This window comes from Notothenia coriiceps, unplaced genomic scaffold (genome assembly GCF_000735185.1).
Source record: "Notothenia coriiceps isolate Sejong01 unplaced genomic scaffold, NC01 NC01_scaffold00004566, whole genome shotgun sequence".
NCBI lineage: Eukaryota > Metazoa > Chordata > Actinopteri > Perciformes > Nototheniidae > Notothenia > Notothenia coriiceps.
The window spans coordinates 17,887-31,295 of NW_011337267.1; the positions used below are offsets into that span (position 1 = coordinate 17,887).

Genomic DNA, 13,409 nt, shown 5'->3' on the forward strand with positions numbered 1-13,409 from the left:
AAAGGGGTTTAACGTTATGGGCAGGTTGTGTGTGAGAGAGAATAAATAAGACAGCCCAATATTTAAAAAAATTGTTATTATTTTTTCCCGCATATTTTGCAACTTTTCGCATATTTCGCAACTTCCCGCAATTTCACCGCATAAAATCACATAAAATCCCCGCATGTTTAATCGCATAATCAAGGATTTTTTCCCGCGTTTTTTCTGGAGGGTCTAGAGAGAAGGCAGAAAATCGACATCTCCAAAATGTGACAACCCACACCAAAACAAATCTAAATAAATACATAGGACTAAAGGCACTTAAAAAATATTTTAAATTTTGGTGTGAACCTTCCCTTCAACTCAATAAGTAGGGTGTCATGTAATTCTCTTTAGGATGAATGGGTTTTAGTATTTTTCTGTAGTTGACGCAAAAATAGCCCATAACACAATGACCCAAAACAGCGAAGATATTTTTGACTTGAGTCCAGACTTCTCCTTAGCCTGAGTATTTACATATAGGACATTAAATGGAGTACTTAGAAAGATTAAAACCACATCAAGGAGATTTTGAAGGCATTAGTATGACTTAAATGCTGTTGTTTTGTTCTTTGAAGCTCACCTCCATGGAACCCTGTTCTTGTCTTTCAGCATCTTACTTGATGAAGCTGGACACATAAAGTTAACAGGTAGGTCTTTTATTTAATACACACATATATTTGACTTAATCCAAAAGAGAAATTAAACTGTCTTGACCTATGCCCGTAATTAAAATGTTTAATATTAAATGTGGCAGCATAAAAATGGATCCATGACCCAATTGTTGTCCTTAGGCTGACTTTCATCAGTGGTTACTTTTTGCCAACACCTTTTAGAGGATAAGAGTTGTCAGCTGTGTATTTAACCTCTTTTGCTTTGCATTGCTCTCGTGCAGACTTTGGCTTGAGTAAAGAGTCAGTAGATGTTGATAAGAAGGCTTATTCCTTCTGTGGTACGGTGGAGTATATGGCCCCTGAGGTGGTCAACAGGAGAGGACACACACAAAGTGCGGACTGGTGGTCTCTCGGAGTACTCATGGTACAGAACATGCCTCTTTTTACTGCTTAGACATTTATATTAAATGCTTTAGTTCATGTTCATGATTTTTTATTTTCTATCATTGTGTTGTTTGTAGTTTGAGATGCTAACGGGGACATTACCGTTCCAAGGGAAAGACCGCAACGAGACCATGAACATGATTCTCAAGTGAGTCATTACACACTGCATGATTAAGACACTCAGAGCGTGACAGAAGTGAGACATGTTTTGTAATTACTAATCGACTGTAGCGCCATACCAACATGTCCTTCTGCTCTTTTCCCCCCTCCAGAGCTAAGTTGGGAATGCCCCAGTTCCTAAGTTTGGAAGCCCAAAGTTTGCTGAGAATGCTGTTTAAACGTAATCCTGCTAACAGACTGGGTAAGGTGCATTTCAAAGAAACAACTGATGGTGTGTTCGGATCCTTAGTAAAAATATCACACTGTGACAATCACTCTAATACAAGTTAAAGACCTCGTTTAAAACCTTACTGATGTATAAACGGCAAAATCTAAGTATCGAAAGTAGTCATTGTTTCCCGTAAAATGTCACCTTTACTATAATACATGATGCATTTCACTCCTGTATTGTTGTTTTCCTGTAGTGTTTTATATATGTTTTTGTGCATGTAAATGGTCTGCAAAGGCTACAATCCCAAAGTTCCCTCCAGAGGGAGTTTCTCTCACACACTGCCTGAAACGCCTCCATTGGACCCCTTTTTTTAACTTAACATAGTGACATCACTATGTAACACTCGCGCTTCTATTGGCTAGCGCTCCAAAACATTGTACGTGATAGGCTACGTGGCGGGTCATCTCTAAAGGGTTGACCAATCAGAGCAGACTGGGCTCTGTTTTCAGACAGAGGGTGAAAAGAGGTGCTGCAGCACAGGCAGTATGAGAAAAATAAAGTGCTTTTTGAACATTAGAGCATGGAGACATGTCCCAGGAGAGGAACAAAATACCATTATCAACTTGAACATTTGTATAATAGGGCCCCTTTTAAAGTATTTCACTTGAGTAACTTGTTACATTAGTCAGATAACCCTGCCTGTAAAATGGAATGTGATGTGTTTATTCTCACATAGCACTCCTCGCATAATTTGAGCCTGTTAACATTTTGGCATCCACTTAAATCACACCGCAAAAACCCGCTGAGAGAAAGAACGTGTGAATGTGTTGATCCTGTGAAAACAATAGAAAACGAACCTGCCAGGTTAAATGAATCGGACTGATCTGTGTGTTCAGGGGCCGGGCCCGACGGAGTGGAGGAGATCAAACGCCACGCTTTCTTTTCCACCATCGACTGGAATGTGAGTACACACACACACACACACACACACCCCTCACACACAGATTTACACAGACACATGTAACGTCTCCAACTTCTGTCGAATATTCACACCTAACAAACGGTTGGCGTGGTGAGTTCTGGCCATCAGTCTTGGCTGTGCGTGTGTGTGTGTCTGGGCAGAGGGCCAGTTCTCGCTGTGTGTGCACTAATAGCCCTGCGTGAGTGTTTAAGAGCCTGCAGGATGCTGTTGGCTGCACCAGGCTGTACAGCGGGTTAATTTGGGAGGGGTCTTGGCTTTTCTCTCTCGCATATGTTCACACACATTGCTGTGGTGGGGTTTAATGTGTGTGTGTGTGTGTGTGTGTGTGTGTGTGTGTGTGTGTGTGTGTGTGTGTGTGTGTGTGTGTGTGTGTGTGTGTGTGTGTGTGTGTGTGTGTGTGTGTGTGTGTGTGTGTGTGTGTGTGTGTGTGTGTGTGTGTGTGTGTTCTGCAGAAACTGTACAGGAGAGAGCTCCAGCCCCCATTCAAGCCTGCAGCAGGTAAACCAGATGACACGTTCTGCTTCGACCCCGAGTTCACCGCTAAAACGCCTAAAGGTAAAAAGCCACACATACACACCGTTCTGTTCCAATACTTAAAAACTACTCCTGCTGCCATGGAAACTGCATCCGAGCACTGACAACATGTAGTGGGTGTGTGTATGTTCACATGACGATAATATGAATTATCTTTTGTATGTGCAGACTCCCCGGGTATCCCGCCCAGTGCTAATGCCCACCAGCTCTTCAAAGGCTTCAGTTTCGTTGCTCCAGCCCCTATGGATGAGAACAAGAGCTCCCCCATGCTCAGCATACTCCCCATAGTTCAGGTGAACACACATCCTCTTGCAAATGTCCTCTTATCATAAGTTACACATGTACATTTTCAGCTTTAATACAATAATATGTGCAAAAATGTTAAAGAATGAATCCGTTTATCTCTTAAAAAGTGGTGCAGTGATGACGTATTATTGTAGGCTAACCTGGGAGGTAGCATCGCAAGAGCTCCCTCGACTAAAATCCAATAGGAACTTTATACGATTTTGGAAACAAACCTTTATGAAGCTTACACTAAGAGTGTAGTGGAAATGCTATTCATAACTACGTAACGGTCGCATGACTTCACGTCACTGCCGCTAAGCTAAAAGCAGCTAATTATAAGTGTTGTGTCATGTAGAAGTCTCATTTAGCTGCTTGTTAGCAACAACTGTTTTCTAAGGCATGTAAAAGCTTCAGACATTTACTTGTTGGGTATTCTTTAACATATTTTATGTCATAGAAGAAAACATGAATATTTCCTTAGCTTGTCTTTACTAACCGGAAGTGCTGAAATGCTAAATCATATCCGCGATTAGACGATGGATAGATAGGTACTTTATTGTTCCCGATTTGGGACATTTTAGTTTTGTATTAGGACTCATTCCAGCACCACTCTATAGCGGGTTTTCAACATAGCGACTAGAAGTGTGTACTAATGTGGAGCTTTGCACAGACTTCTTCCTGCAGGCAGCGCCCTTGCAAAAGCTGGTCAAAACACTGTTAGTTCACACATATGGAACTGTTGCTGATCACATTTTCGCCACATTTTAGTTGACAAAACTCACACTTCTTATTTGTCACTGACTGCCTTCTTTATTTTTTCTTAGCAAACTTAAAAGTAGTTTTCTTTACAATCAAGGAAAATGAGGATCTTAAATAATTGACATGATGTTAGAAATAGCAAGAATGGCTCACTTTAACGGTATTAGGTAATATGTTAATAGCGACCTAATTCTACGATAGTGGTAAATGACGATTTAAATTCAGATTCAGCTGAGTTTCTAAAATCATTACTACTACAAGTCCCACTCTGGCGTATTTGTGAAGTTAAAATTCTGTGGGTGCTCCAGCTTTGCGATTACTCATCAAATGTGTGGGCATGGCTTGTGAAGGACAGAAGCTGCTGATTTTAGAGGAATGCTTTTTATATATATTTAGTTTTTCGGTTTGGGTTAAAGATAGTGTAACAATTCAAATGTTTTTCTCTCCAGATGCACGGGGGTTCGACAAAGTTCTCCGATCTTTACGAGCTGCAGGAGGACATAGGGGTCGGCTCCTACTCCATTTGTAAACGATGTGTACACAGAGTCTCTGCCATGCACTATGCTGTGAAGGTAGTACATTTTTCTTCCTTTTTTTTAATATACGTATCATTGGAATCCTTTGTTTACTTCTGTAACATAGTGACGCTACGTTACACTAGCGCTTCAATTGGCTAAGGGGGGGGACATTTCCGACCCATCTCTAAGCGTGTCTCTGTAAATAAAGATAACTTAGATTCTAATAAAAACGTTACTGTATTGTGTTCAGGGTTGCCAACAGACCAGCAGAGGGCAGCATGGCGTTAGCAACTAAAGCCAAATATCTCAGCTAGTTAAGGTTGTTATACATTTGTTTTTTGACTAACTGCTCATATCTGTGTTTTTATGTGTCGCAGATTATAGACAAAAGCAAGAGGGACCCCTCTGAGGAGATCGAAATCCTGATGCGTTACGGACAGCATCCCAACATCATCACTCTGAAAGACGTCAGTTGCTTTTGTGTGTGTGTTTCTCTACTTTAAAGTTTTAGTTTGACGCCATACTGACAGATTGTATCTCCACATGGATGTGTGTGTCAGGTGTATGACGAGGGCAGGTACGTGTACCTGGTGACGGAGCTGATGAAAGGAGGGGAGCTGCTGGATAAGATCCTCAGGCAGAAGTTTTTCTCTGAGAGAGAGGCCAGTGCTGTGCTCTACACCATCACCAAGACTGTTGACTACCTCCACTGCCAAGGGGTGAGCAGACACTCTGTACTAGAGGAGCACAAGTGGAACGTTGTATCTTCTGCTTCTCTAATGTCTCCTCCTCGTCCCCAGGTGGTACACCGAGACCTGAAACCCAGTAACATCCTTTACATGGATGACTCGGGAAATCCTGACTCCATCAGGATCTGTGACTTTGGATTCGCCAAGCAGCTTCGAGGAGGCAACGGCCTGCTCCTCACCCCCTGTTACACCGCTAACTTTGTGGCACCCGAGGTGAGAAATGATGGAAGCAGAAAGAGACCCAATGCCAGAGGGAATATAAGACTTGATACCTGAAGGATGCAATTTTAAGATACAGAAAAGTTGTAGTAGACTAGGGTAAACAATTTAATTTAACTTTGGGTTTTAATTGGGACAACTATTATACACATATAAAACATATGGGTCATTGCTTTTAAAATAGTGAAAAACTACAGAAAACCTTTACTGAACAAAAAAGCTACCTTATAATACCTCCCTTTTTATATATTGATTAATTTGTAAAACTCTAGTAAAAGAAACAAAAAAGTTAAATATTATATATTTTGTTTCATGTATATACTACCAAATGAATTCACAGTAAAAATATAACTAACTAGATTATTTTGAATGATATTGTAATTGCGATTTTGAAAATGGTTTCCAATCATCATTGAAAGTTATATTACAATTATTTTCTTCTTTTGTTTATAAAGGGGATTTGTACCCAAACATTTTTTACGTCTGTAAAATACAGTTCTTAGGCTAGGATAACTTCGCACATCTCCATTCATAACTCAGAATTAGCACCAGTCCATTTTGCAAGTTCATTGAAATTTTACAAATTGTACCTCAGTTTTATACTTGTTAATCATCTTGTTTAAGTATATTAAGTGTAATAAACAACATTTATTACAAAAACATTTGTATTATTCCCCAAGTAGTCCCTAATGGTTTGCTTTTCTGTGTTTGTGTGGCTACAGGTACTGATGCGGCAAGGTTATGATGCAGCCTGTGATATATGGAGTCTTGGAGTTCTACTGTATACCATGCTGGCAGGGTAAGACTCATAAAGACAATGGTTGGATCATTTGTTTTGAATGTGGGAGGCAGCAATGATTAATCATGAAGGGTCAAACCTTTTTAAATGTTGCAGACATGGAACTGAAAATAGAAGCTTTAGATAAGGGCTTTTGTTACTCTGCTTGTGTTGTTTGTGTAGTTGTGGAAAACTTGGATCAATTAATTTAGCTGATTGTAGTTTAACAAAACAAATGTGGCAGTCAATTTAGTTTTTTGTTGTTTGGTTAAATCAACTTTATTTAATGAATATAACTCGTCACTTTGGTCATCATTAATAAGATAATGGGATGGAGAGCCAAGCTTACAAGATCATTAATATGACCTTGTTTTGTTGTTGTCACGTTGCTTTGACTCTTTAACACTTTAGTTTATTACAATAGTTTTGAGATTTGTTTTGAATTTTGAAAATAATAAAAAAACAATATCTTTTCAATAATTTTTTACTGTGGGACTTGACAACGCTCTGGAGCTATTTGAAAAGGTTTGGAGAACACAAGTCAGAAACAATCTCCTGCAGACACCACTGGAACCTATTACTAAAATAGCCTGATTCACTTCATATTTTTTCAAAATATGATTTATATACTAAAATCTCAATGTTTCAAATGAAGCTCCAAACCAATTGGAACCGTATTGGACATAAGGAGAATCTAAGGAATGAGATTCTGTCTTTTGCTAACGTCTGTGTTTTATCTCCCGTCAGGTACACGCCGTTTGCTAACGGGCCAAACGACACGCCAGAGGAGATTCTGCTCCGGATAGGATCTGGAAAGTTCTCTTTGACAGGCGGCAACTGGGATACTGTATCAGACAGCTCGAAGGTACACATTCCTACGCTGTCTTTGAAGCTCATTTTCATTGATACTATGCCTTTTAAAGTGTTATTTGAACTATAATTTGTTCTCCTCTGATGTCTTTAAGCACTTTGTACATTTGGTTTTGAGGGTGCTACTTAAACCTAATTTAGCTGTTTTATTTGGATGTGATCCCATTAGTATTTTTCTCTTTGTGTGTTTGATTGTGCAGAGGTACATCCAGTGATAAAATAAGATATTTTTCCTCTGTGTGTTTAACAATGGAAATCAAGTTTAAAACGAATCCTCCTACTCGTTCGTTAACACTGGAAGTTGTTTATTGTTCCAGGACCTGCTGTCCCATATGCTCCATGTGGACCCTCACCAGCGATACACAGCAGAGCAGGTTCTGAAGCATTCCTGGATCACCTGCAGAGACACGCTACCGCACTTCCAGCTCACACGCCATGATGCACCTCACCTCGTCAAGGTGGGTCTATAGAGCCTCCTTATAGGGGTCGGTGGTACACAGTGTTTTACTGGTTTTGGTGCCAGTTCCCTACAGCAGAAAAAAATAATAATTATGAATTTGCCTGACAAAAGTCCTCCTGCTGGGAACTGAGTTAACATTGTGCCCACTGGCAGTTTCAAAGAACATTTAAAACACTTCTGTATTCCACTGTACGTACGCTCGACACATTTTCAGGTCATGACAGGATATAAAACTCATCTCTAATTCAATGAAATTATATTTTCAAAAATACAAAGGAAAAATAATCATTGACAAAACAAAAGGAGGACCGTTTTAATTAGTTCCACCTTGACTATATTTACACATTCAAAGTGAAACGAGACCCCCTGGACCGCGGTGGTTGGGTCCAAACACACAATACGTTATACCCCCCGACATCCTAGCTGCTTGATCAGCCAATTAGCTGCTGCCAAAGTCTGACTAGAGCTAATGGTTTGGGACATACCACACAAAACGACAGCAAAAGATGCTCACAAAAGGCCCAAAATTGACATTGGCTTGTTGGGTGTTAAAGACTACCGTAATTTTCGGACTATAAGGCGCACCTGAATATAAGCCGCAGCAGCTAAATTGAATGATGTGTACATATATAAGCCGCACTGGACTATAAACCGCAGGTGTTTTAATGTTTAATTACCATATGTAAGGGTTCGTGCTCAGAGGGGATTGTCGGGAAAGAGATGGCTGTTTGAGGGAGCTCCCATTTATTAACATTCCAACAAACCAGTTGCATATTTGCATAACGTATTCAAGTGTTACCATTTAGTGCAATAGTAGCTACAGAACATGTACTGTGCTGTGTAAACTGTACTGTATCACATAGCGTTTCAGACACACAAACTTTTCAACTTTCAAATTTAAACGGTGCGCTCCCAGCGCACGTACCGGCAGTGATCTACAGCAGTGGTTTTCAACCAGTGGTACGGGGACAAACTGTCTCGCTCTCGTAATGTCTGTCTGTCTTGCTCTCGTTCTGTCTCTCGTACCACTCTCGGTTCCACTTTTACTTTTGCGCGCTACACCTTTTACTTTTGCGCGCTACCTGTCTCACTCTTTTTATCCTGGGCTCCAGCTATTCACTGTTGGCCGCCACTTAAAGTTTTGGGGTCCGCGGACGGGCAATAGAGGCCCATTAAGTTAAGGGTGGTTGGACTGTACCTGTAAAATTCCATTAGATTTAAGCCCATAGAGTTAAAGGTGGTGGACTGTAACCTGTAGAAATCCATAGATTAGCCGCACCGTTATATAAACTGCAGCGTCGAAAAATGGGAAAAAAGGCGCGGCTTATAGTCCGAATATTACGGTAGTTGTATCGCAAATTTGGCATACATGGCCTAACATGTGTTGGTCTTCTTGGTTACTTTATAAAGTGTTTCTGAACATGGAACCACATCATCTGACCAAACCAGAAGAGGGTCTGAAGTCTGCTTCATGACCCATTTCTACTCTATTACCAACGCCAGACCCAACAGAGCAGACGTGTCCATCTTTTTACCTTATCTCCCCACTTACCCAGGTTGAATGCTTCTTCTTTCTCAAGGAACTCAGAACGGTGTATCTTTGTCAGAAGACGTTTGGCACTAAGTGGTTTAAGTTGAGAGCACTTTTGCTAGATTGCTGAACTATTCACCCTTAGCATATGACATAAGAGTCTTCCTTGGTGCCATCATAGCTCTTTTTTGGTCACAACCTTTTACTGTAAGTGCCACTCATAGAAATACATCATTACATGATTTGAACCTGATCTATTACACATTTCTAGTTGCCGTACAAATGCAAAAACCAGTAGTTCACTTTCATGTCTGTGGAGCTACGTTACTGTATTTGTTGTGAAACTGCCCATTATCCAAGGATGGAATCATCATTTCAATGATCCCTGTCTAGCAAGAGTATTCCCTTATGAAATCCATGCAAATCTCTATGATGATGTATGGTCCAATAGACTCATGCCAGTCACATTAAATGTCTTTCTTTTTATTAGCACGTGCATTGTGACTTTTTACTCTAAATATTGGTGTTCCCGGCTGTTTGCTTGTCATCATTCTTTAAGTCGTAAATCCCCACTGATGGCACTTTTTTTGCGATCTTCATATTTTCTTGCACATAAAAGTCTTACAGATAGTATGTACTGAAATGCCTCGCTGCACACTACAGCCATAAGGTGTTATTTGGGTACATGCATAAAAGTGGACTTTCGTGTCAAGGCCACTAGAAACTGGATGTTTCACCACTTTGACTCTTGTCTATCAACTGTAGAAACACTGATAATGTGTGTGTCACCTTTTATTAAGCATGTACAGATGCATATTTTTTGGTTGTTTTTAAGGCATGTTTTCCTTCGACACATTTTATAATGCATGTGCTTTTGTTCAACGGTGTGTTATGTTTCAGTGCTGCATATTTTTAGAAGACGTGTCCCTGAGTCATCACTGGATAAGTGGGTGACAGAAAAACAAACAAAAGCTGTGCAATACAATGTTTCATAAGCTAGTTGTTAGCATAACTCAGCCATTTCTTTAAACTTTGTTGGGTTTTGTGTTAACATATTCCTGCGTCGTCAGAGCATTTATAAAAAAGTCAAAGGTATTATTAATAACATTTCAATTGACATATTGTTTAAGGTATTATTTCATGTTTTCTGCATTTAAATTTCGAAACATTTATTTAATATTTTTGCTGAGTTTGATTGCTACTCAATACCAAATGCTTCCTACTATCTTCAAACCTAGAGAAACATATCATTTGTAGCCACAGTTTTACAATACACTTTGTAATTTTCAGTTGTGTCAACTTTATATTTTAAGAATTGGTCAAAAAGAGTGACCTAGCCAGCCAGGTGACCAAAGACTAAGACATTATTTCTGGATGTAGAGAGAGAAGACAGTTATCGGAAAACCTGAGAAATACACTCAAAGCATCTGGTTAAAGAATTCTTCTTTTGTTGGATAAATCTATTTTATTAGAGTTTTCACGGTTAAATTAGCAATAGAAATTGATGACCATACAAAAAATGTTGCCTTTTGTGGTAGAACAAACTTGACTGAACTCCTGTTTATTAGTGTAAATGCAAACGACTATTAGTTTATTATCAAACCACCTAACAGTCCCATGACTTCACATCAACACCATTAAGTTAAAGGTGGCTAATATTTAGTGTGATGACATTTAGTATTCTCATTTAGTGCCTTTTTTAAAAGCTTCATGCATTCACTAGTGACAAAACCTGACAATCTCCTAAACGTCTGTTAACCACAGATCTTATTTCAGGAACTAACTGAAAACTCATTTAAAAAAACATTTGGCTTTGAGTCTAAACAGATATCCTAAAATGCAGACTCATTTCCTGGTTTAAGACTTATTCCTGCACCACTCTATTGCTTCATAGCTAAAGTGTTCTATCTATTAAAAATTAAAGCCAGATGTTGTTGTTTTCCAGGGAGCCATGGCTGCCACATATTCAGCACTGAGCCAGAAGACGAGTCAGCCGGTGTTGGAGCCGGTGGCGGCGTCCAGTCTAGCCCAGAGACGCAGCATGAAGAAACTCACCTCAACAGACATGTAGACACCCAACGCCCTCCTGTTTCACTTAACTCTCAAGTCGGACTCTCATACGCAAAAACACACACAGATCAAAGTCCTGGCCAGTTGTCCTACTGTCTCCCTTTTTAACCTATTTATTTGACACCCCCAACATATGCACACTCACACTGGACGTGGTTGCATTGTGAAGACATCAGCTGAAGCGGAGAGGGGGAAACTCACATATCTGTTACTGCTGGGAACACAGAGTTGTATTTATTTCCACAGCTTTCATATGCACTTGCCCTCCTCGCCTTTTTCATTCTCTCTTCCTCTGTGTGGGGAAGAAACACACACCAGCTGATGTTCTCCTTCACTGTGATTGGCTGATTCAAAGCTGCTTCGGTAAACTGTGCCCCCCCTCCCACTGCTCTTCATCTGTGCTCCTTAGTTATCTCTCCTTTCCTCATTGCCGTTTGCTGTCTTAACTTCTTTTCTTCAAAGTGCAGTAATGGTTTATGTGCGAGAGTGTTGGCAGGCTGGTATTGACGCAGGGTCATCGTAAGACTTGCCTCTCTTAAAAATAAAAAAATATATGATTCTGCTTCTGAAAAAGGTCCCTCACGATCAAAAATAATCTGCCAGCACTTTTGTTACATAAATGCATGTGGGCTGAACCTGTGTTTCTTCTCCCTTTAACTCGTCGTCTGACTCATGTTACTTTAAGATGCTAACAATGTATCAGAAAGAGGAAGAAAAAGCTGCATATGGAAAGAAGAAAGAGTTCAAAGGTGGAGAACAAGGTGGTTACAATGACAGGAAATTCTAGTTTGCAAAAAAATATATATATATAATGATGAAGAGCATGTGGGGGAGCTGTATGGATTTCTCTGGGGGGGATGGGACGCACCCCATCAAACCAGAGAGGCTGAATTTAAAAAAAGAAAAAAACAGATTTCCATTGATATCTCTTCAAAAAAGACATTGTGGAAATTGTATTATATTGTATTTATTTCATTTGATTTTTAAGATTCTATTTTTCTTTCAAGTTCTGTATATATTGACATTAAAGATCATTATTGACATGCATCAGGTGTGAGCTGGTTTGTTCTATCACGTCTGTCCACTCGAATACAAAATAACAACAGTCTAACACTAAGATTTTAAAGCCAATCAATATAAAACCAACCCCATGTAAGGGTTGCTGAATAGCCACTAATGTGTTGACATATGGCAATTCCATTACCTGAATTTTAACTCATTTTAAGAGAAGTAGCGCAAGATGTTTTCTCTTGTACTTTCTGATAAAAACATTGAAATCTACCAGAGACAGTTCAACATAGGGAAACAAGTATACATGACTTAAGGTTAACAAATTAACTCAGTAATGCAAGTATTCAGATACTAGATTAAAGATACTAATTCCACACTAAGAAAAACTACTGCAAAAAAAGATCATGCATTCTATACCTATGTTAAAGAAATATTTAAGTATTTAGAGATCGATTAATTTTAAGTATTTTGCAGTTAATTATTCTATTATTCAATGTCAGTGTTTTCCTATCATAGGACCTTTTGGTTTAAGATTACTTTTGCATTAGGTAGTTAAATCTACAGCACATTTGGTTTGTCAGAGCTGACAACAGTAGAAAGATAGCAAACAAAAACTAAACTTGTTTGTCTTGATTTGGAAAAGGGAGTCTCATGGTAAAGAGATCTATGAACAAATTACCTACTAACCTCTTGATTTGCTACTCCAGTAAAAAAAAAAATCCTAATTACTTTTTAGCATGATGCTAATTTTGTAAATTAGAGTCACATACATTTAGCTCCAAGCTTCTCGAACTTCTTTTTCCAGAAAACCAAGATGGCAACTACCAAAAACACTGACAACCTCAAGACTTCCTTTTCTTTCAGTGAGGGGAGGTTTGGTTAAATTCTCCACGTTTCAGCTCTTGAATGCATTTGATCCATTGTACATAGATGTACAAAAATATTGATTGATACTGCTTTAAATATAAAGTATTTTAATGGTCCAATCAGGTGAGAAAATGTTTTTTTAATGTGAATAGACCTCAACCGATAGCCATCATCCAAGCAGCTACATTCCCCTTTGTGTCCTACCCCAATTTACATAAATGAGATGCAAAGTGTATTAGCCACCACTAGGTGGAAACACTGTCCAGTAGATGAGAAGTGAAACAGCAAGTTGAACACACAGCGTCCCCTCAGCGGGTTCGGTCCTTACCTTTATGTAAATGATCGGCCTCGCCTGCTTCCATTTTGTCT

The 13,409-nt window shown here is 39.3% G+C and overlaps 1 protein-coding gene across 2 annotated transcripts in view; it reads left to right on the forward strand.

The window, feature by feature from the left end:
• rps6kal (ribosomal protein S6 kinase a, like) overlaps positions 1-11,961 on the forward strand; it is an 18,669-nt gene extending 6,708 nt beyond the window's left edge. For both annotated transcript variants that reach the window (XM_010767695.1, XM_010767696.1), the window contains 15 exons: positions 631-668; positions 914-1,056; positions 1,154-1,224; positions 1,349-1,437; positions 2,304-2,368; positions 2,842-2,944; positions 3,092-3,216; positions 4,417-4,539; positions 4,863-4,952; positions 5,046-5,204; positions 5,286-5,447; positions 6,176-6,252; positions 6,979-7,096; positions 7,419-7,559; positions 11,038-11,961. In XM_010767695.1, the coding sequence (XP_010765997.1) occupies positions 631-668; positions 914-1,056; positions 1,154-1,224; positions 1,349-1,437; positions 2,304-2,368; positions 2,842-2,944; positions 3,092-3,216; positions 4,417-4,539; positions 4,863-4,952; positions 5,046-5,204; positions 5,286-5,447; positions 6,176-6,252; positions 6,979-7,096; positions 7,419-7,559; positions 11,038-11,163 (1,630 nt within the window). In that variant the 3' untranslated portion in view covers positions 11,164-11,961. The remainder of the gene's footprint in view (positions 1-630; positions 669-913; positions 1,057-1,153; positions 1,225-1,348; positions 1,438-2,303; positions 2,369-2,841; positions 2,945-3,091; positions 3,217-4,416; positions 4,540-4,862; positions 4,953-5,045; positions 5,205-5,285; positions 5,448-6,175; positions 6,253-6,978; positions 7,097-7,418; positions 7,560-11,037) is intronic.
• Positions 11,962-13,409: the final 1,448 nt, after the last annotated feature.